At 55.6% G+C, this 21,399-nt stretch overlaps 1 protein-coding gene across 22 annotated transcripts in view; it reads left to right on the top strand.

Annotated features, from left to right (window-relative positions):
• The window catches only part of ADCY7 (adenylate cyclase 7), a 74,291-nt gene extending 53,505 nt beyond the window's left edge, over positions 1-20,786 (top strand). For 21 of the 22 annotated variants that reach the window (XM_010347830.3, XM_074403235.1, XM_074403190.1 and 18 more), the window contains 19 exons: positions 1,058-1,185; positions 2,805-2,963; positions 3,168-3,300; positions 6,387-6,578; positions 6,943-6,977; positions 7,510-7,590; positions 7,778-7,850; positions 9,503-9,600; positions 10,764-10,848; positions 11,091-11,216; positions 11,969-12,067; positions 12,902-13,095; positions 13,911-14,004; positions 14,244-14,399; positions 15,072-15,218; positions 16,271-16,375; positions 16,600-16,714; positions 17,323-17,447; positions 17,662-20,786. In XM_010347830.3, the coding sequence (XP_010346132.1) occupies positions 1,058-1,185; positions 2,805-2,963; positions 3,168-3,300; positions 6,387-6,578; positions 6,943-6,977; positions 7,510-7,590; positions 7,778-7,850; positions 9,503-9,600; positions 10,764-10,848; positions 11,091-11,216; positions 11,969-12,067; positions 12,902-13,095; positions 13,911-14,004; positions 14,244-14,399; positions 15,072-15,218; positions 16,271-16,375; positions 16,600-16,714; positions 17,323-17,447; positions 17,662-17,808 (2,292 nt within the window). In that variant the 3' untranslated portion in view covers positions 17,809-20,786. The remainder of the gene's footprint in view (positions 1-1,057; positions 1,186-2,804; positions 2,964-3,167; positions 3,301-6,386; positions 6,579-6,942; positions 6,978-7,509; positions 7,591-7,777; positions 7,851-9,502; positions 9,601-10,763; positions 10,849-11,090; positions 11,217-11,968; positions 12,068-12,901; positions 13,096-13,910; positions 14,005-14,243; positions 14,400-15,071; positions 15,219-16,270; positions 16,376-16,599; positions 16,715-17,322; positions 17,448-17,661) is intronic. The other variant, XM_074403256.1, reaches the window with a different exon arrangement.
• The last annotated feature ends 613 nt before the right edge of the window (positions 20,787-21,399 follow it).

The following is a 21,399-nucleotide window of genomic DNA, read 5'->3' as shown; positions in this document are numbered from 1 at the left end:
TGGGGTGTCCAGTCCATGGGGGTCAGCAGAGCAGGGTAAAGGGTGGGGATGGGGGATCAGAGGCCGATGTCCCGTACGTCACTCCTTCTTCAGCTCCCCTAAAGCCCCACCCATGGGGCCTCAGTGTGTGTGGCCACCCCTGCTGAGGGCTTAAGGAGGATTTGGTGGCGCAGCACTGCCTCAGATGAACCTCTGAGGGCCCACGGGGGTCCCCTTCCATCCCTGGGCCTTTTCCTATGAGTCTCTGGTCTCGCCCCTCTCCGTCTCCTCCCTCCCCATCCTTATCTTCCCTCTGCATCGATATCTTTCCTCCCTACGAAGCCCTGGCAGCACAGCCACTGTTTGGGTGACCTTGACACAACCTGACCCCTTGGTGTGTGCACCTGCGACCTCAGTCCTTGTCTTCTGCTCCTCGGCTGCCTCGAAGCCTCTTCCCTGCTGTTTGGCCCCAGGGGTCCTGTGGGTGCCCGAGCACTCTTCCTGCAGAGACTGGTGCGGCTGGCTCTCTCTGTTCCTCGGGGTCTTAGCTCTAGTGATTCTGATTCCTCCTCTGAGAGGTCTTCACCGGCCTCCTGGGCACGTCGCCTCCCTCCTGTGCCTTGGTTTTCTTCTTAGCACCCATCACCACTGGGCACACTGTTTTGTTTTTGTTTTTCTAGTTTAGCGCCCATCCCTCCTGCCTGTGTGTGAGCTCTGTGGCTGCGGGGATTTGCATCTGTTTTGTTCACTGCTCTGTCTCCTTGCTTGGCCCAGGGCCGGGTACTCAGTAGGCACTCAAACATTACCTGGGCAAACAAAACCAAGGCAGAGCCCTCCCCAAGGCCCTTAAGAGCATTTGTGTTCACCCCTGGTGCCTGCTTGGGGGCTCCTCCCGGGGAGTCCCCGATGCCACTAAGCCTTTTGCCAGGCCCAGAAGTGGCTCCTGGTGGCTGGACCCTGGGAGGCAGCCCCCAGCCAGGAGAGAGCCAGGTGCACCCTGGAGGGTAGGGGAGGTGGCTGTTGTGAGAGGTCCCAGACCCAGACCTTCCAGTGACCAGGCCCCTCCCTCACCCTGCAGGCCAACGAGTGCATGCGGATCAAGATTCTCGGGGACTGCTACTACTGTGTGTCGGGTCTGCCCGTGTCGCTGCCCACCCATGCCCGGAACTGCGTGAAGATGGGGCTGGACATGTGCGAGGCCATCAAGTAGGTCCCGGGTGGGCCCAGGCGCTGGGTCCTGCCCTGTGGCAGACCCATAGGGGATGGGTCATTCCCATTTCACAGATAGGGAAACTGAGGCTCAGGGGTTGAAAGCAGCTTGCCTGGACCACCCAGCCTGCTGGAGGATTCAGACCTCATCTGTTTGCTTCCCTCCCTCTGGGGGCTGCCTGTGACTCTGAGTCCCAGAAAGCTTCTCTGGAGCTCAGAGCTGGGTGACCTGAAGTCAGGGCAGTGGGCTCCGCTCCTCTCAGGGATGGGGTCTTAGCAACAGCAGGAGGCTTCAGGGCAGGCAGCTGGGGGACCTTTCGGACCCAGGGGCCGACTGCAAGGCTCCATCTACTTCCTGCTACCCCTGTGAAGATCCTGGAGTCGGGCCTGGTCCTGAGGGTAAAGGGAGACCCTCAGCTCTGGAGGCTCCTTCCTGATAGCACCCAGCTCCCCTTGAGGTCCCCTGTGGCTCTGAGCAGCTGGGGTCTGTGGGAAGAGCTTGCTGAGAGGGCTGTACGGGGACAGGGCCAGGCAGGCCCAGCCAGGGAGACCACTGTGGGGCAGAGCAGGGCCTGGCGGGGCTGCTTGTCCCCGGTGTAAGTCCCTGCTCCAGCCTGTCCTTCCTCCTGAAGTCCTGCTGCAGGTGGCTGGTATTGCTAGGAGGAAGCCTGGGCAGAGCTGGAGGGGCCTGGCCCTGCTCCTCTGCCTGTGTAACCTCAGGCCGGCCCCTGCCCTGTAACAGGCAGAGGTTGCACAGGCCCCCGTGCGCCTCTGGCTCTGATCCCAGAAGACTTGGTCAGTGCCCAGCCTTGCTGGTGGACACGTGGTGCTGCTTGTCATGTCATGGGGACTCAGGCTCTGTTCCTGTCTTGGGGGTCTCCTGTGCCCCAGGGAAACTCTCCCATGCGGCTCTGCTCCCATACTCAATGGTGCCAATGACTCCCAGGGCCCTGCTTCCCAGGGATTGGGGGGCATAAAAGGCACCCAGGTAAAATTTATTTATTTATTTCTTTATTTATTTGAGACAGAGTCTTGCTCTCTTGCCTAGGCTGGAGTGCAATGGTGCATCTTGGTTCACTGCAACCTCCACCCACTGGGTTCAATTGATTCGCCTGTCTCAGCCTCCTGAGTAGCTGGGATTACAGGCATGTGCCACCATGCCTGGCTAATTTTGTATTTGTAGTAGAGACAGGGTTTCACCATATTGGCCAGGCTGGTCTCGAACTTCTGACCTCAAGTGATCCATCCACCTCGGCCTCCCAAAGTTCTGGGATTACAGGTGTGAGCCACCGTGCCTGGCCCCCAGTAAACTTTTAAAACCCAGCCAGTGCTGCTGCATGTGTTTCAGGCCCATCACCATGAGCTATAGTGACCAGCTGGAATTCCTCCTTGTTGCCTAGCCCTTGAGCTCAGGTGTGACCACACCCACTTGTATGCTCCTGAGGACAGGGTGCTCAGCCCCTTCTGAAGAGAAGCCCCATCAGGCTGAGAATATTCTTTCTGTGGGCTGAGCCTGCCCTGTTCCCACATCCCGTCCTGTATCCACCCCACACCTCAGATCTTCAGCCTGTCCCAGGGCTTAGGCAGGGCGGGGTGACTGAGCCACTCTGCTCCAGGCAGGTACGGGAGGCCACGGGCGTGGACATCAACATGCGTGTGGGCATACACTCTGGGAATGTGCTGTGTGGGGTCATCGGGCTGCGCAAGTGGCAGTATGACGTGTGGTCCCATGATGTGTCCCTGGCCAACCGGATGGAGGCAGCCGGAGTTCCTGGGTGAGGCTGGGCTGGACTGGGCAGCAGCAGGGCCAGAGGCCCCGGGCTGGCTGTGAACTGAGGGGTCTGGATGGGGTCAGGTGTGGGGGGAGGGCTGAATGCAGAAAAGCCAGCCTGGGGCCCGGACCTGGCTGCTGTGCACCCCTGGGTGGGTGCCAGCCTTCTCTGGGCCCCACGGCTCTGCCTGACTTGGGTCTTCTGCAGCCGGGTGCACATCACGGAGGCGACGCTGAAGCACCTGGACAAGGCGTACGAGGTGGAGGATGGGCACGGGCAGCAGCGGGACCCCTACCTCAAGGAGATGAACATCCGCACCTACCTGGTCATTGACCCCCGGGTAACGAGGGCTCGGAGGCCGCAGCTGGGGGGACCCTGAGGGACTGGAGGGGCCCTGGGGAGCACAGCCCACACCTTGGGGGAGACCCTGTGGAGGGAGGGATGGGGAAGGGCCCTGCCCCAGCAGGAGAGAGCTCCCTGTTCCTGGGCACCTTCTAGGTGCTGAGTAGCCTCTCCTCAGGCCTCCGTTCTTTCCTATGTGATGGAAAGCAAGGCCTGCCCCACCAGCAGGAGCTGATCTGAGTGAGGCCCCCGTGGCACCTGGCACGTCACCGCATTCTATGAGTTACTGTCACTTTTGGTTTATTTTCCATGAGGTGGTTATTAATCTCCCACATTTCCAAGAGACACACTTTTGAAACTTACTTTGGATGAGACTCAGGAAAGCCAGGAGTGGCCTGGGGACCACTGGGTAGGAGCTGCTGTGTGTCCTGGGCTCTGACCACAGTCTCCCTGGTGGCTCCAGGACCCCACGCTGGGGGAGGCGTTTCCACTGCCTCTGTCCAGGTGGGGCCCGCTCCGGCCCGTCCGCTGCCCACCCCTGGCCTGCGCGAGGGAGGCCGGCATGTCTGGCCACTGCTCTGTGAATCATCCTTGTGGGTTGCTCGAGAATGTCGGCCCAGCCGGCGGCGAGTGGCTTCTCACTCTGGTCCTGGCTGTGCCTTGGGGCTGGCCCGAGTGCTAGAACCCCGGTGGGGTGGGGGGCCAAGGGCTGGCCTGTGAGGCTCCCTATGCATCTGCTGGCCTCACTCTGCCCCCAAGGCCTCTGGTGCCGTGCCATCCATACTGAGCCAACATCTGGGAAAACCCTTCCCGGTACCTGTGTTTTTGATGTGTGGCTCCTGTTTTTGATGTGGAGGTGGATTTTCTGCACTGGCTTCCGTGGGCTCTGTCTCGCACTGTTGCTACGTGGCCTGGCTGGGGCAGGGCAGGCTCCCGTGGACTGGATGGTGGCTGCAGTGTCCTGCTCCAGCAGCCACCTAGAACAGGGCCCTGAACCTCACCTGCATGCCGGCCCTGGCCCCCCCCTCCAGGCCCTTCCCCTGCTCTCCTGTCCCATCACCCCACCCGGTCCCCTCTGGCCCCTCCACTGCCAGGCTGGTGGCTGCCTGCAGGTCCTGCACCCAGAACGCTCCTCCCTCCATCCCTAATGGCCTTGTTTGTTTTTCCGTTTTCCTTGCCTGTTGTCGGCCTGAGCGCCATGCAGTGGGCTCCTCTCTTCAGGCCACAACCCTGACCCTGTGCTGCGATGGGTGCCCAGCTTGAAGCCGATGCTCAGACAGCCTTTGCATGAATGAAGCAGAGCCCGTCACCCAGGAGGCTCTGAAAGCCACCTCCGCAGGCTGCCAGGCTGAGCGGGGAAAGCTGCAGGCCATGTGGGCAGACTTGAATTTCAGATAAGCGTGAATCCTGCTTCTTGCATGAGTGTCCACGCACTATTCACTGGGCAGTTGTATTTATCTGGCAGCTCCACCCTTTCCCCACCCCACCCTACCCCCACCCCGCCCTTCTTGCTAAGGTGGTGGTGACAAGCCCATGGTTGTGCACCCTGCATTTCTCCTACCTTGGGGACGTCCTCCTGTGTGCAGGGCGCTCATCTGTAGCTCTTGTTTTTGATGTGGAGGTGGATTTTCTGCACTGGCTTCCATGGGCTCTGTCTCGCGCTGTTGCTGCGTGGCCTGGCTGGGGCAGGGTGGGCTCCCGTGGACTGGATGGTGGCTGCAGGTGCCCCGTGGGGCTCATACTGATGCCATGCCCATTCTGAGCAGGCAGATGTTTGCTCAGAACTCAGGAATCTGATTTTTTACTTGTTTCTGCTTTTTATTTGTTTCTCAGGGAGCTGGGGTGTCTGGTTTCCCTGCTATAAGAGAAGTGCCAGTGACCTTGAACTTGAATGGCTGGGTGCTGCATAGGCAGAGTTGCCACGGTGGAGGAGGGGATGTAGAAATGCACCCATGCCCACCAGGTTGCTCACTGCAGGGCGAGCACGCTCTTCCTACTCTGGGACACTCACCAGGGCCGGACTCCATGCGGCTCCCGTGACTACGGAGATAGATGTGGCTCAGGGCTTAAAAATACAGTATTTCTGTCCCAAAAGGTGGCGAGATTTCCAGGAAAGTGGTGCTGTGGCTTAGCAAGTGTTTGTAGCTGTGGAGGCTCATCCACGGGGTGTTTGCGGGGCCCCAGGAGACAGGGGAATGTTTCGGGGGCTGAGGAGAGACCCGGCAGACCTGGAGCCAGCTTTAGCTCATGTCTGACAGCCTTGCAGAACTTTCTCTTCCCTGCCCCTTTCCCAGTTTTGCCTGGCCACTCCAACTGGGGAAGGCCTCAGGCGTGTGCTCTTGCAGGGGAGGGCGGGTCTCAAGTCTGTGGCCTGAGTAGGGGAGGCAGGGCTGGCCATGCATTCACAGCCTGGCTGAGCCACTGAGGTCTGGCGTGAGGCTGGGTCTCACAAGCACATGGCAAGTCATGGCCCTGCGCCATCTGTGGTTGGGAGCCACAGAAGTGGAACTCCCTGGATCACTGCCCTGGGGGTTGGCTTACTCTGGCTTGGCCACTTCTCGAGGCGGTCAGCACTCCTCTTCCTCCTGGTTGCTTCCCACAGGAAGGAGCGCGCGCGTGCCGGTCACATGTGGGAGGGCGGGGTAGGATGCCTGTGGCTTTCCCAGGTGCCTCCTGGGGAGGGGCTGATGGGTGCTCAGGCCCCAGAGACTCTCTCGTCCCTCAAGGGCCATGGGGCCTTGGGACCTGAGCCCTGCATCTCTCCCTGGGGAGGCAGAGCAGGGGGTGGGGCTGGGTATGGTGGTGGATACCCGCCAGCCTCTTCTCAGCCTGGGGCAGGGCCAGAGCACTAAGCTGGGATCCCGTATGGCCTGGCCTCAGAGTGCACTGGGCTTTGGCCGTCCAGTCCCCAAAGGCAGCCCATTCTCCAAGGGCACTGCAGGTTGAGCAACTTCTTTGATGTTTATTTTTTCACGGGATCAGCCAGTGCTGAGGGTGGTGTCACACTTCAGGGAGAGTCAGTTGGGGGTGGCGGCCCCTTCCTGGAGAGGGGTGGCACAGGCCCATGTCTGTGTCTGCCCACAGAGCCAGCAGCCGCCCCCGCCGAGGCAACACCCCCTCAGGTCCAAGGGGGACGCGGCCCTGAAGATGCGGGCATCAGTGCGCATGACCCGCTACCTCGAGTCCTGGGGGGCAGCTCGGCCCTTTGCGCACCTCAACCATCGTGAGAGTGTGAGCAGTGGCGAGACCCCCATCCCTAATGGGCAGAGGCCCAAGGTAGGAACCCAGAGAGCCAGGGATTGGGGCCCCAAGCTGGGGGCAGGAGAGTGGGTGCTGAAGATCTCTCACCCTGTTGGCCTCACTGTCCCCATCTGTAAAATGGCCACAGCCTCTGCCTCACTTCCTGGGGCTGGAGGGGAAACAAAGGCATTTGGAGAATACACCAGGGCGGCCAGGAACGTCCTTGTCCTCCTTGGTGCCTGGACCATGCTCAGCTGTAGTCAGGATGTCTGTGGCTTGGATGACCCCAACACCTTGTCCTGCGTATCAAGTGTCGGAGGGGCTGCACCCGGCCCAGCCGTGGGCTGTAGAGGCCGGCATTCTGGGGAATGACTGTATCTTCTCCTACCTTCCCTTTCAGAGCATTCCCCATCGCCACCGCCGGACCCCTGACAGGTGCGTGCCCTGCCCTCTTGGCCAAGTCCTGCTGCAGCCACCTCCTCCAGGCAGGCTTCCCTGACCAGACTCTGTTCAGTGGGCAGCTCTGCAAGGCCCAGCCCAGGACCTCTGTGAAGTTGGCCAGGGCTTGGGTCAAAGCATTTCTAGAAACCAGAGCTTCCTGGTCCCTGGCTCTTCCACATGGCCATGATGGAACACCTGTTGTGTGCTGCTCTGGTGGGGTCAGTGGGAGGGAAGGAGATGCCGGTGCATGTTCTGGTCCCCATGCCAACCCTGGGGGTGTAGCCAAAGATGCCTTGGACTGGGGCTTGGGTCTGCCCTCTGCCTCTGGCTGGGCTGCTGGCCAACTGGGCCATGCTAGGCGATGCTGGGTCCTCACTTGCACTCTCTGGGCCTCAGTGGGTCCCACCCATTCCTTCATCATCCCACATGAAGTTCTGGAACTCCACTGGTGTCCACGTCCACACCCTCCTCTGGGAGAGTCGGAGGTGGTCTCTGCGCTGATGCAGCTGGGGGTATCTGATTCCAGGAGCATGTCCCCCAGGGGGCGGTTGGAGGACGACTCATATGATGAGATGCTGTCAGCCATCGAGGGGCTCAGCTCCACCAGGTGAGGCCTGAGACCTCTGCCCACCCCTCAGCTCTCCCCCTTCGACAGGGGTCCCCCATATGGGCAGGCCCACCTCGTGCCCCATGCCCAATGGCCCAGGCCTGTTCCTTCCCCCTGTCTGCTGCTGCCTCCTGAGGGACTGGACCCCCTCCCAACCCCATCTCACTGCCGAGGGCCCCACCCACAGGCCCTGCTGCTCCAAGTCTGACGACTTCTACACCTTCGGGTCCATCTTCCTGGAGAAGGGCTTTGAGCGAGAGGTGAGGGCCCCCAGCCGCCTTCCCCCTAGAGGGGCAGGGTCTCTAGGCCTGGGGTGGGGTGGGGGGACGCAGGTCACAGGGCAGCCTGCACTCCCAAGACTGGCTTGGGGAGGGGCATGGAGAATCCACAGCTGCTCCTGGGCAGGGTTGGGACCAGCACAGCGCCAGCCTGGCTCGGTTTCTTGCTGGCCTCATTCCATGACCCGAATGCCCCACCAGAGATTTGCCCCCATAGGTCTGCAACACTTTTGCTCCGTCCAGTGCCAGAGCCTTAGCGGATCCTGACATGGATGCCTCAGGCTGGCGGCACTGGCCTTGCAATGAGACGAGATCCCAAAACTCGGTTGTCAGTGTCCTGTCTTGCTGCTACGGGCCTTTTGTACTGAAAATGACCATTTCTTTACTGAGTGCCTTCTGGGTTCTGGCAGCGTCCCCGTCACCCACATTATATGATTTAACCCTCACACTGCCGACCCGGGGTGCTGCTCTACCACTTCACAGACAGGAAACTGGCTCTCAGAGGCTCCAGAGCCTGTCCCAGCTGCAGGTGTGGCCCGTCAGAGAGGACGGACCTGGCCCTCATTGCTCCAGGGGGTGGGGGGTCTCCTCTCCCTCAGCCCGAGGAAATGGCGCCCAGAGTCCAGGATTGGGGGGATTCCCTCTTTTGGGGCTCCCTGAGTTGGGGGCTTCCCCGGTGAGGTCACCAGGAAACGTGCCCGGCGGGCCTTGCCGCCTGAGTGATGCTGCAGGCTGTGTGGCCAGGGAGCCAAGCGTGCTTTCCTTCCCTGCAGCAGGAACCCTCCTGGGTCTGTGATCCCGTGATGGCATCTGGGTGGTGGGGGCTGTGGCATGGGAGTCTCCCCGCCTGCCAGCTCCTTGATTTGGGGTGAAGACAGCCCTGGAGCTCAGACTTGGCTCCTGTCCATGTACTTGGGGCCGTGAGCTCTGCAGGGACCTTGGAAAGAGTGACTCGGGTGGCATAGGGGAGGGGAAGACATTATCTTCAAATAGGAAGAGCTGCGATTGGAAACAAACAAAACTTACCAAGTGTAATATCGCCTGGAACTCCAGGATGGTGGGAGAGTTTTAATTAATTAGTTAATTAATTAATTTTTAAACTAGAGATGGGGTCTCACTGTTTTGCCCAGGCTGGTCTCAAACTTCTGGGCTCAAGTGATCCTCCTGCCTCAGCCTCCCAAAGTGCTGGGATTACAAGTGTGAGCCACTGTCCCAGTGAGGTGGTGGTTTTTTTTTTTGTTTTGTTTTTGTTTTTTTTTTTGAGACGGAGTTTCGCTCTTGTTACCCAGGCTGGAGTGCAATGGCGCGATCTCGGCTCACCGCAACCTCCGCCTCCTGGGTTCAGGCAATTCTCCTGCCTCAGCCTCCTGAGTAGCTGGGATTACAGGCACGTGCCACCATGCCCAGCTAATTTTTGTATTTTTAGTAGAGATGGGGTTTCACTTTGTTGACCAGGACAGTCTCGATCTCTTGACCTAGTGATCCACCTGCCTTGGCCTCCCAAAGTGCTGGGATTACAGGTGTGAGCCACCGCACCTGACCTGAGGAGGTGTTTTTTGAAGCCTGGTTCACTGGAGCGGGGTGGGCAAGTGGCCCTGCAGGCGGCCACCCCTCACAGACCCTGTTGCCCCCAGTACCGCCTGGCACCCATCCCCGGGGCCCGCCACCACTTCGCCTGTGCCAGCCTGATCTTCATCTGCATTCTACTTGTCCACGTCCTGCTCATGCCCAGGTCAGTTGGATTGGGGGTGTGGGGGTCCGGCCTGCTGGGATCCAGGCTGGAAGGTGACTGTGGCAAGACCCACCAGAGCACCTGCAAGAAGCTACGTGATTTGGGCTGGAAGGGGTCGGCTGCTGGAGTCCGAGAAACTGGACCAGGGGTTGTGGCTGCACACCTTGAGTTACCAACACTTCTTTTTAATAGAATGTGTGTTTTCTGCCACAGGCCTCCCTACTCCCTAATGTCTCTCATCTCAGTCACCTGTCTTATGTGTGGCCCGCAGGCATTTTGCTTTGTCAGCCCTTGCCTTAGGTGTTTGGAGTGCTAGGAGAACAGACTGAAAACTTTAGGCAGTATCCTTTCTTATATGCAGGGACATGCAGATGCAGAGGGCTAATGATTTATCCAGAAGTCACTGAGATTCATGCTTTTGGCTCTAGGTCCCTGCTGGGTGGGGTATAGGGATGAGGGTGAAGTCAGAGAGAAGGGATCTGAGGTCAGCTACTTGGTTTCTAGAAGAGCAGTTAGGCCGAAGCATAGACCGGGATTGTGGTTTTGGATATGCTTAACAAAGACATAATAGGGAGGTGGGGTGCGGTGGCCCACGCCTGTAATCCCAGCACTTTGGGAGACTGAGGGGCAAATCACTTGAGGTCAGGGGTTTGAGACCTGCCTGGCCAACATGGTGAAATCCCATCTCTACTAAAAAATTAGTCAGGCATGATAGTGCACGCGTGTAATCCCACTACTTAGGAGGCTGAGGCTGGAGAATCACTGGAACCCAGGAGGTGGAGGTTGCAGTGAGCCGAGACCTTGCCACTGCACTCCAGCCTGGGCGACAGAGTGAGACCCTGTCTAAAAAAATAGTAATAAAAAAGGGAACACGATTTTACAGTTTTTCTGAGTCTAAAGGCTGCAGAAATATTGCTCATTTTTTATATACTTGGACCAAAAAGAGTGACATGGTCTTGACCTCAGTCTTCATGATCTGGCTAGGCCCTGTGTGTTGCCCATGTGGCAGCAGGGCCACAGTTTCCACAGGTTTCCCCCCTCTTTGCTGCGGGGAGAATAGCAGGTGGGGCGGGGACAGGGGGCTGTCAGCCGGAGGATTGGCAGGGGCGGGGTTCCTGAGCAGAGGGCCCTAGGCAGAACCTAGGTTCTTCCCTCCTCTCTAGGACGGTGGCGCTGGGTGTGTCCTTCGGACTGGTGGCCTGTGTGCTGGGGCTGGTGCTGGGCCTCTGCTTTGCCACCGAGTTCTCGGTAAGTGGGGAGCCCTGACCCCGTGGCCCCTCCCTCCCTGCGTCGGGACACCTGCCCAAGAGCCCTCCCTGTAAGCTTGGCTGGGCTTAGGTCAAGGCTAGGTGCCCCTTACTCTTGCTTCGGGGACAATTTCCTGAGTGCCCTGGAGGCTTCTCCTGAGGGTACCCCTCCCCAGGCTGCCAGTGGCCAGCCCTCCTTGTCCAGGCTGTTGTCCAGGGTGACTTGACCCCATTACTCCACAGAGGTGCTGCCCAGCCCGGGGGATGCTCCGCACTGTCTCCGAGAGGGTGGAGATGCAGCCCCTGCTGAGGTTGACCCTGGCCGTCCTGACCATCGGCAGCCTGCTCACCGTGGCCATCATCAACCTGGTGGGTCCTGGGATGGGGAGGCAGGCCTCCTAGGTAGAGGGGCACCTCTAGATTCAGGACACCTACAATGTGGCCTTAAAAGCTGCCTTGGGTTTACCTCTCCCCCAAGCTCAGGTGGCCCTGTGGGGTTCCCTTTTGCAGACTCAGGTGGGGTGGGGGGACAGGGGGCTGTCAGCCTCAGGGCTCCTCACCTTTGGGTTTTCAAGAGGACTTTTGGGGCCCAGAAAGCTCGTGTGGCCAGCCTCAGGAAGATGCGATGCCTTGAGCCACCACATCCTGACACCATATTCATTCCTCATGGCCATGAGGTGACCCTGCCTCTCCTGAGACTCAGTTTCCCCTCTCGAGATGAGCCCTGCTCCTCTGCTGGTGCTCAGAGACTCAGTGCTGCAGAAAGCAGCCTGTGGGACACTTGTCCACCTCCCTTCCAGACCCTGCCATGGCCTCTTCCTCACCTCTGCGCCCCGGACCCTGGGATTTTGGAATGTGTTCCTGTGACCACTTCCCTAGGGTCACCTGGGGAGGAGGTTGAAAATGCTGGTCCCATCCCCTGGCTGCTGCCGCTCTGGGGGTGACTGTGCCCTCATCTCTCAGCCTCTCTGCATTCTGAACCTGATGGCTGCTGTGCTCAGAGCTGACCCCATCGTGAAACCTCAGGCTGCTGCAATACACACGATTGCCTGGGGGCCACTTTGCTCGGCCTGGGCAGCTGTCCCTGGACCAGCTCTGATGGGGACCTGTCTCCTCTGCAGCCCCTGATGCCTTTCCCAGTCCCAGAGCTGCCTTTCAGCAACGAGACAGGCCTGCTGGCCATGAGCAGCAAGGCAAGGGCCCTGTGCGAGCCCCTCCCGGTGAGTGCGCCAGGCCTGGCTTCGTGGCCTCACTTGGAGTGGGGCTGCTGCTGCCAGGGTTGTAGTTGGGACCCTCAAAAGTATGGGTGCTGACTCTCTGAGAGCAGAGCACGTGGAGGCTGAGCCTGGCCTCTCCTACAGAGCTGGGAAAGGAGGGACCCATGGGCCGAGTTGGGAGTGTGGAGCCATCCAGGCCTGGGCGGGCTTGGTCTAGGCGTTGCGGGCAGGCCTCTGCAGCTTCAGGGGGTGGTGGTGCAGTGAGCTGGGCCCTAAAGGTTAGAAAGGTTCTGAGACGGGACAGGGGATGGTGTGGGAAAAAGCTGAGGTGTGTGTTGGGGTTTGAGGTGGGTTGCCCTGGGGAGGGAGTAGGGGAGAACTGGGAGATGGAGCCAGGGGCGGGCTTGATTGACGGGGGTGGGGGGGGTTGAGGAATGCCAGGGTGAAGAGTGTGGTCTTTACTCTGGGGGCTGGGGAGCCACAGCACCATCTTGAGCAGGGCAGAGGGGCTTTGAAAGGGCAAGCTCACAAAAACTCAGGGAGGCAGCTTGGATGCTGGCATGTTCTAGCCTTGACATTGATCATGGTCTGTCATATCCACAGCACCTGCATATTGTGTTTTTTTCCCCTTTAAATGAGCTCACTTCATATAGAACTACGGTGAAAACAACTCAACACTGGAAACTCTTAGATCTTGTGTTTTGTTGAGAAGGGAGGCAGCAAGGCGAGAGTGCGATGCTGAGGCACTGGGGGGGTGGGGCTCGGGGGTATGTGCTAGGCCTGAGGCGTAGGTGGTGGGATGGCACTGTCCTGAGTGACCCCTCCACCCCCACCCAGTACTACACTTGCAGCTGCATCCTGGGCTTCATCGCCTGCTCCGTCTTCCTGCGGATGAGCCTGGAGCCAAAGGTCGTGCTGCTGACAGTGGCCCTGGTGGCCTACCTGGTGCTCTTCAACCTCTCCCCGTGCTGGCATTGGGACTGCTCCAGCCAAGGCTTGGGCAACCTCACCGAGCCCAACAGCACCGCCAGGTGGGGCCCCGCCCCTGTCCCCATCCCCATGGTGGCCTGTTCATCTGGTGTCTGCTCACATCAAGGCTTTCATCTCACAGTAGGGACCAAGGCTTGCCCAGGTCCCAGGTCTCCAGCGCTCAGGGCTGAGGAATTCGACTCACTGACAGGTTCTTTAGGAAGTCCCTGGTCTGACAGAGGCCACAGGGTCATCCTGTTTCCAGGCCAGTCTAGTGGTGGGGAAGGAGGGGGCTACAGCTCTATCTAGCTCTGTGCCTCTCAGGGCCACATCCAGGGTCTCAAGTTCTGAAAGAAGCAGTTGCTTCCGTCTCTTCCTGGACTGGTGGTGACACCTGAGGCTCAGGCAAGCCTGGGGTGTGTGGTTTTAGGGGCTCTGGGTCCCAAGTGGATTAAGGAGAGGACCTGCCCCCCACCCCCCAAACAAAAAAGTTGGAAGCCTGGGAACCCAGAACAGAATCTGCCCCTGTGGGTCTGCCCTACACCTGCAGAATTCTTATGCCACCCGTCCACCCCACCCCACCTGCCACTGGCCCTGGCTCACCAGGAGCTCTGGGCTCCCTCCAGGCCCTCATTATGGCTGATTCCGGTCATCCAGCAGTGAGATGTCAGAGGTCACCCCTGTGAGGGCTCCCCCACCTCCTGGCCCACCTTACCCCTCCTCCCTTTATAACCTCAAGTTGTCCTGTTTTCTACCCACCCCATTAGAATCAATTTTCCCCTTTCACCCTGGGTGCACGTGGCACCTGGAGAGCATGACTGTTGGCGGGTTGGGGCAGTGAGTGCTGGGAGTGACTTGGGCCTCCCTTCACGTTCAGCGGCACCCCTAGCTGTTCCTGGAGGGACCTGAAGACCATGATCAATTTCTACCTGGTCCTGTTCTACATCACCCTGCTCACACTCTCCAGACAGGTATGAAGGCTACCCCACCACCCCTGCCCCAGCTCTGCCCACTTGTCCTCACCTCCATCTGGAGATGGGGTGGGGTGGGCTTATGTGGAGCAGCAGAGACCAGAGTCCTGCCAGGAAAGTGCTGGTTCCCTGGCCAGAGGTTCCAAGGATGCCAGGAACAGACAGAACTAGCAGGAGATGCATGCCAGCCTGGCCCCGCTTGCCTACAGATGGGCTACTTATGTACCTACCATTTGCAGATTGACTATTACTGCCGCCTGGACTGCCTATGGAAGAAGAAGTTCAAGAAGGAGCACGAGGAGTTTGAGACCATGGAGAACGTGAATCGCCTTCTTCTGGAGAACGTCCTGCCGGCCCATGTGGCCGCCCACTTCATCGGTGACAAGTTAAATGAGGTGTGCTGGGAAGGGGCAAAGCAGCGGAAGGTCCAGGCGCAGTCTGCAGGGTTTAGGTGTGGAGCTGGAGTGCACGCTGAGCGTGGCATCCTCAGGTCTTGGCCTCATCACGATGCCCAGGTGATGTGTGGCATCAGCTCTGAGAGCACAGGCCTGGGGTCAGGAATCTGGGCTTGAGTGTGGTTGTGGACAAGGTACCTTGCTTTCCCGGGCCTTGGTCTTCACCTCTGTAAAATGGGCCGACAGCAGTTCCCCAAAGGATTGTGGTGAGGATGAAATGTGTTCAGGGGTTTGTGATCTGGACATTCTGTATTGATGAAAATGTCTATACTTCCACCAGTTTTGGGTAGCAAGTTTTCTATATAGGAGACTGAGGCCCAGTGAGAACGCAGAACTCCCAACCGTCACCGTCCACTACTGCAGAGGTTCTCACCCTGTGTGTACACGGAAACACCCAAGGTGCTTCTGTGAGCAAAAAACCAACCAGAGCCTGACCCTCCCTTGGCCACTGATTCTGAATTGCTCTGTAACAACAGCTGGATGAACCTCATGCAGGTTCATCCCCAAAAAGCAGGCTGGGCAGTTCAGTGTCATCTGCTCCTGAGGCCTTGCCACTCTTCCCCTCCCCCTCAAGAGGTAAAGTGGCGTAAGGGCCGGTTTCTTCCCATCCAGGACTGGTACCATCAGTCATATGACTGTGTCTGTGTCATGTTTGCCTCTGTGCCGGACTTCAAAGTATTCTACACGGAGTGCGACGTCAACAAAGAAGGGCTGGAGTGCCTCCGCCTGCTCAACGAGATCATTGCCGACTTTGATGAGGTACGACTTTGCCAGCCCTATGTGGCAGCCCCACCCGTGGTGAGGAGGGCAAGGCAGCAGTACCTGCCATCTTAAACTCATTAAAAAATGCGACACAGAGCCGGGCACAGTGGGTCACACCTGTAATCCCAGTACTTTGGGAGGTCAGCTGGGTGGATCACTTGAGGTCAGGAGTTGAGACCAGCCTGCCCAACATGGTGAAACCCCATCTCTACTGAAAATACAAAAAAGTAGTCAGACTTGGTGGTACGTGCCTTTAATCCCAGCTAATTGGGAGGCTGGGACAGGAGAACTGCTTGAACCTGGGAGGTGGAGGTTGTGCTGGAAAGGGGCTGGGGCGGGCCAAAGAGGCGGAAGGTTCAGGCACAGTCCATAGGGTTGAGGTGCGGAGCTGGAGTATACGCAGAGCTTGGCTTCCTCAGGTCTTGGCTTCATGGAGATGCCCAGGCAATGTGTGGCCTCGATCATACCACTGCACTCCAGCCTGGGCAACAAAGTGCAACTCTGTCTCAAAAAAAAAAAACCACTGCTTCCCTGTAATACATTCTGAAAATACATTACACAGTATATAAAGGGCACACATTTCTTTTTCATTCTGTTTTATGCAGCAAATATTTCATTGGCACCTTCTCTGTGACGGGCAGCTTGCTAAGATTAGACTCAGGCCCTTTACAAGAGCTTCATTTCCAGCTAAGCCCATGCTATCAACTAAGCCGATTCAGAGGAAATCAGTTTGGGTTGCCTTCTTGCTGGAGACAAAGAATCCACATTTCTGTGTAGATGATGGTGTGTCTGCTCTGTGCAGACCTGGATGGAAGGGAAGAGGGAGAGAGAGGGGACAGAGACGACAGGAAGAGCAGGAGCCACCAGGGGCCACGCCCCTCACTGTGCTTAGTCATGCGCTCAGCAGGCAGGGTAGTGTGAGAAGTGGGCGAGAGGCGAGAGGCAGGCGGCGGGTGGAGGGAGCCCCACACCCTTCCTGAGGAGTGGGGGCAGCCTGGCTGCGGCTGTGGAGTGGCGTGCCTGCTTCACTGCTTCCTTCTCACTGGCAGCTCCTGCTGAAGCCCAAGTTCAGTGGCGTGGAGAAGATCAAGACCATCGGCAGCACATACATGGCAGCTGCAGGGCTCAGCATCACCTCGGGGCACGAGAACCAGGTACTCAAGCCCGAGAGGGGAAATTCAGCCGATTGTTCTCACTTAAAGGTGACCTGTCACCTTAAAGGGGTGTGTCCTTGTCCCATCTTGAGGGAGAGGCGCAGGTGCTTGCAGGGCTCAGCCAGGATTTTAGTGGTGGGGAATCCTAAACGAGAGGCATGCCAGTGCCCACTAGGTTGGGGGCTCTGGAGATTCAAGGACTTGACTCACACCCCATCCCGCAGGAGCTGGAGCGGCAGCACGCCCACATTGGCGTCATGGTGGAGTTCAGCATCGCCTTGATGAGCAAGCTGGACGGCATCAACAGGCACTCCTTCAACTCCTTCCGCCTCCGAGTTGGTGAGCCCGGGCGGGGGCGGGTGTAGGCAGCCCCTGCCTCCAGATCAGCCCACCCAGTCTGTGAGGCACAGCTGTACCTCACCATCTATTACGAAAGGTTTTAGAAATCCCTCCCATCTGACAAGCTCAGTAATTGGTCAATTATTCTGACGTTTTGCATAAGCATACAGTTACCGCTGAGTTTTAGTAATGTGTAACTACAGAAAACGCAGAACCTTGGTTATCAAGCGATCCACCTGTTTTGCTTCTCCCGTTTTCTGTAGTTACGTGTTACTGTTTGTGAATGGGCAAAATACAGAGAAAGAAGCAAAGTCACTAACCCTAACTAGCACTCAAAGCCAGACCTTTGTTAAAAGGGAGATTAGCAGATACAAGTGCTAACATCAAACCCAGACTTTCCGCTTCTGAGTCTGAAAAAGAGCTGGCCAGGGAGTGCCCTCCTCACACTCAAAGCCCGACTGCATCATGGTGACTCTGGGAAGCAACCTAGCATTCACTCTAGTTTTGTCCCGCATCCTGTGCTGTCCTATGAATTCTCTGGCCTTCCCTGAGGGCAGAAGCCTGAGGCTTTGCCTGAATGCTTGGCCAACTGTAAACATCATCTTCAGGCATAAACCATGGGCCTGTGATTGCTGGAGTGATTGGGGCCCGAAAACCTCAGTATGACATCTGGGGAAACACGGTCAACGTGGCCAGCCGGATGGAGAGCACTGGAGAACTTGGGAAAATCCAGGTAAAGACCCATTGGGGAAGCTGGCGACTGAGGGGAAAAGATCTTCTCCAGAGGTGAGGGGACTTGGGCTTAAGAGCTCCTGTCCCACCCAGCAGCCATGGTCTAGCTATCACATTCTTCAGGGGAAGCAGACTGCGTGCCCAGCCAGTCCATCTGTCCCTACCACGACAGGTGTTCTTCCCACCTCTGAAGACAGGTCTCTCTTCCTTTTCAGGTTACTGAGGAGACCTGCACCATCCTCCAGGGCCTCGGGTACTCATGTGAATGCCGTGGCCTGATCAACGTCAAAGGCAAAGGCGAGCTGAGGACTTACTTTGTCTGTACGGACACTGCCAAGTTTCAGGGGCTGGGGCTGAACTGAGGGCTCCTGCTGGATTCCGAGCAGTCTGGGAAGCCAATCTCCTTCCCTGAAGCAAGCCAGAAGACTCCGCCCCATGCCAATCCCAATGGCACTCAGAGGGTGTGGTCACCTCCTGGCAGATGGCTGTGCATGTTGGCTTCTTTGGACCTGTGCTGGGAGGATTTCTCAGACACGTGCACCAGATTCTGGCTCGAAGCAGCCACTGAACCATAATGCACAGTGGCGACCAGAAACTGTGCCTGGTCTAACAGCTGCCAGGCTAGCTCTTCAGCCCAAGTCCCCTCTTCCAGAAGAATGTTCACTGGTTCAGGGCTGAGATCTTTGTTCCCTGAAGTACTACAGAGGCGACTTTAGCACAGGATGAAAACAGACGCCCACCTCGGTGGCCTGTGAGCACACACAAGTGAGGTGGTCTGTTTTTCTAGACACCAAGGAGTAAACTGAGCTGTCTAGCATGGACTGGAGACTCCCTCTCCCTGGTGGGCCGGGCAATGAGAGTGTTTCTCACAGAGGCATTCTGGTAAAGGAAGCTGAAAAGGGGTGTTTTACATCTGTAAAGGGTTTCAAACAGTAGAGAGAAAAACACCGTAATTAACACTGTTACTTTTTGCCTTGTCTGGCATGTTTGTTTAAAATGGATACATTAATGGGAGTTTTATCCTCTGAATGACTTTTTAGACACTAGACAAAATCTCTTCCCTCCACTGTATTCTCTGCATTTTTTTTTTTTTTTTTTGAGGCGGAGTTTCGCTCTTGTTACCCAGGCTGGAGTGCAATGGCGCGATCTCGGTTCACCGCAACCTCCGCCTCCTGGGTTCAGGCAATTCTCCTGTCTCAGCCTCCTGAGTAGCTGGGATTACAGGCACGCACCACCATGCCCAGCTAACTTTTTGTATTTTTAGTAGAGACGAGGTTTCACCTTGCTGACCAGGATGGTCTTGATCTCTTGACCTCGTGATCCACCCGCCTCGGCCTCCCAAAGTGCTGGGATTACAGGCTTGAGCCACCGGGCCCGGCCTTCTCTGCCATTTTTAACCACTGACATGAAGCAGGACTACTGTCTAGCATCAGCTTACAGGGTCAGCTGGCTGTAGGGGTTGAATCCTGAGGAACGTGGTCACAGCAAGAAGGGAGGGAGCAGTGGAGCCTTGGCTTTGAATGAGGCAGCTTGTGAGGCAAGCATTCTGGAGAAAGATGCCTAGAAAGTAAGGTGCGGCCTTTCATCTCTTCAACTACTCAGTCATCTTTGCTTTCTCCCCTGCTGTCCTTCACTGGAAAGGAATGGAGTCTGTTTAGAAATAACTTGGACAACCTGTAGGTGAGTCTTTCCTTTCCTTTAGTCTTCAGAGCTAACTCTGGAGAGCTTCAAAACTAGAAGGATCTACTCAGCATGGGTACATACATAGGCTCCTGGATCTGGGAAGCCAGCCCCCTCACAAATGCTGAGCTGTCTTGTTCTGAAACTACATGAGTCAAGGCAAATGCAAAAAGCCAGGTTTTTGGGATGTGTCTTACTGGGCTTCAAACTCCCCAAGGAACTAAAAGTAAACCTAAGTGTTTCAGGGTGAGAAATAACCAAACTGCCTGTGCCTTTTTCTGAACGGACTTCATAACCAGAAGTCTTAACCAGTGGTCTCATCACCAGAGCATCTCTAGGATTTCCAATGCACTCAATTTCCTTACATAGCAGGGATTCTTAGCTGTAAGTTACCATGAACTCCCTGAATTTATACAGAAAGTCTTGCAAACAGGAGCCTTTACAAGATTATACAGGGTTGCAGACTGGGTAGCCTGACCAGACTTGTTGGGGTCCTGGGATGAGTTGCCCCCTGCTTGCAAATTAGAGTACAGCCAAGTTGGGGGGGGACAGTGGAGGGGATGAAAATCGAACCTGTCAGCCTGTGCTGTGTCATGTGTGGCTTTATCAGCCCGAGGAAAGGCAGGCATATTCTAATTTGCACAAAGGTGCTGCGAGGACTAGTTGTAGCTCTGTGTTGCATGTAACTGGAATCAGTATGAATACAAGAACTTGCTGTATAAAGGAATTCCATGGCAATAGTGCTGGCAAGGGCAGTAAGCCTCGCTTAAGCTGCCTTTTTTACACACCAGCTTTTCACATGAAGGGCTGGTTTCATCTGAACACTGTACTGAAATCTGTGCTCTCAAGATCTAGCAGTGACCAGGGCTGCCTGGTGGGGATCTCCTGGGAAGTCAGGAAGGTTTCTGTTGCTAATATAACATGGAAACACATCAGTACACTGGGCCTCTCTGAGGTCAGCATATATGTACTCTTGCAATATTTAAGTTGCTTTTTTCTTCAGTAACAGAAACCCCAGTTGAGAGTTTAACAAGTAACTGATTACCATTCATGCATTTTTATTTCCAATTAAAGCACTGTGCTATGCTCAAATAATAATAGTTTGTAAGTTTTTAGTTTTCAGCGTTCAGGTTATAGAGTATAACTGACCATAAAAATCACCTGCAAGTATTTTATTTTTATTAACCTGTTTTAAAATTACCAAGTAATTTATTTACTGGTGTCATTTTGTTTTATGACAGAAATAAGTATCTGTTCTAACAGTGACCTTCTCTCTATGGGTCAAGGACTTCCTTACAATTTCTCCTGAGTTAACTGGTGAAAATAATACCTGAAGTTTTCTGGCTTGAGAAAGTTTCCTAACAGAAGAGAAGATCATTAACCACTGTATACTCCGTGTATATAATAGGTCGATGTAAAGAAATATGATTTGAGGTGTGCATGCAAATAACTAGGGTTTATTCTGTATATTGAATATTTATATAGATCTGTAACATTTGTTTCAAAATGCTGTTTCATTTTTATAAAGTACCAGTGTTTAGCTGTTTTTATACATTAAATTAGCAATTTGGTTAACTCGAGTGTCCTAAGGTATTTTAAATTTAAATATTTTCTTGGCCCTCAGGAACTCACTACAAATTAAAAGTAGACTCTAAAATGACTTGAAAATTTGACTCTTTTAGCATAAGATTTTAAGTCTTTTGAGGGAATTTTCCTTTACCTTGCTTGTTCTTCCTAAATATTAATTTTCAAAGTCAGGAAAATGGAAATCAAATGGCTTCCTACCTGGGTGATTTATAGAAGAACTGTATAAGGGCCTTAATTTGTTCACTGAACAAGGCTATCTCCATCCTGATTTTTTTCCCTTGCTTATTTTAAATAATAGGTTCTATACTGAACCAGATTCAGAAAAATCACCATTATCTCAGCTTGCTGGTATGTTCTGTGGTCTCCTAAAGAGTTCAACTGCTTGGTTACAAACCTTTGTTATTTCAGATAAACAGTAAATACAAATGTAACCTTCTGGTAATCTGGTAATTCCCTGATGTATTCAAGGAATATTTAGATTTGGGTTATTATTTTGCTATAGTACTAAGTAACTCTTTAAAAAATGGAAAAAACAAATCAAAAAAAGAACACCAGCTGTGTGACAGTACTATAAAACTCGCAGTGTGCTTTTGGGGGGGTGAGGGAGGGGGGCGGTGGGAGATGCCTAATTACCCACACAAGGGCAAAACCACACTAGTAAATTCTAAAATTATTTTAAACATGTT

The sequence above is a fragment of the Saimiri boliviensis genome, chromosome 1 (assembly GCF_048565385.1).
Source record: "Saimiri boliviensis isolate mSaiBol1 chromosome 1, mSaiBol1.pri, whole genome shotgun sequence".
Taxonomy (NCBI): Eukaryota; Metazoa; Chordata; class Mammalia; order Primates; family Cebidae; genus Saimiri; species Saimiri boliviensis.
The sequence above is the reverse complement of the archived record's forward strand: the minus strand, read 5'-3'. Positions and strand labels throughout refer to the sequence as shown.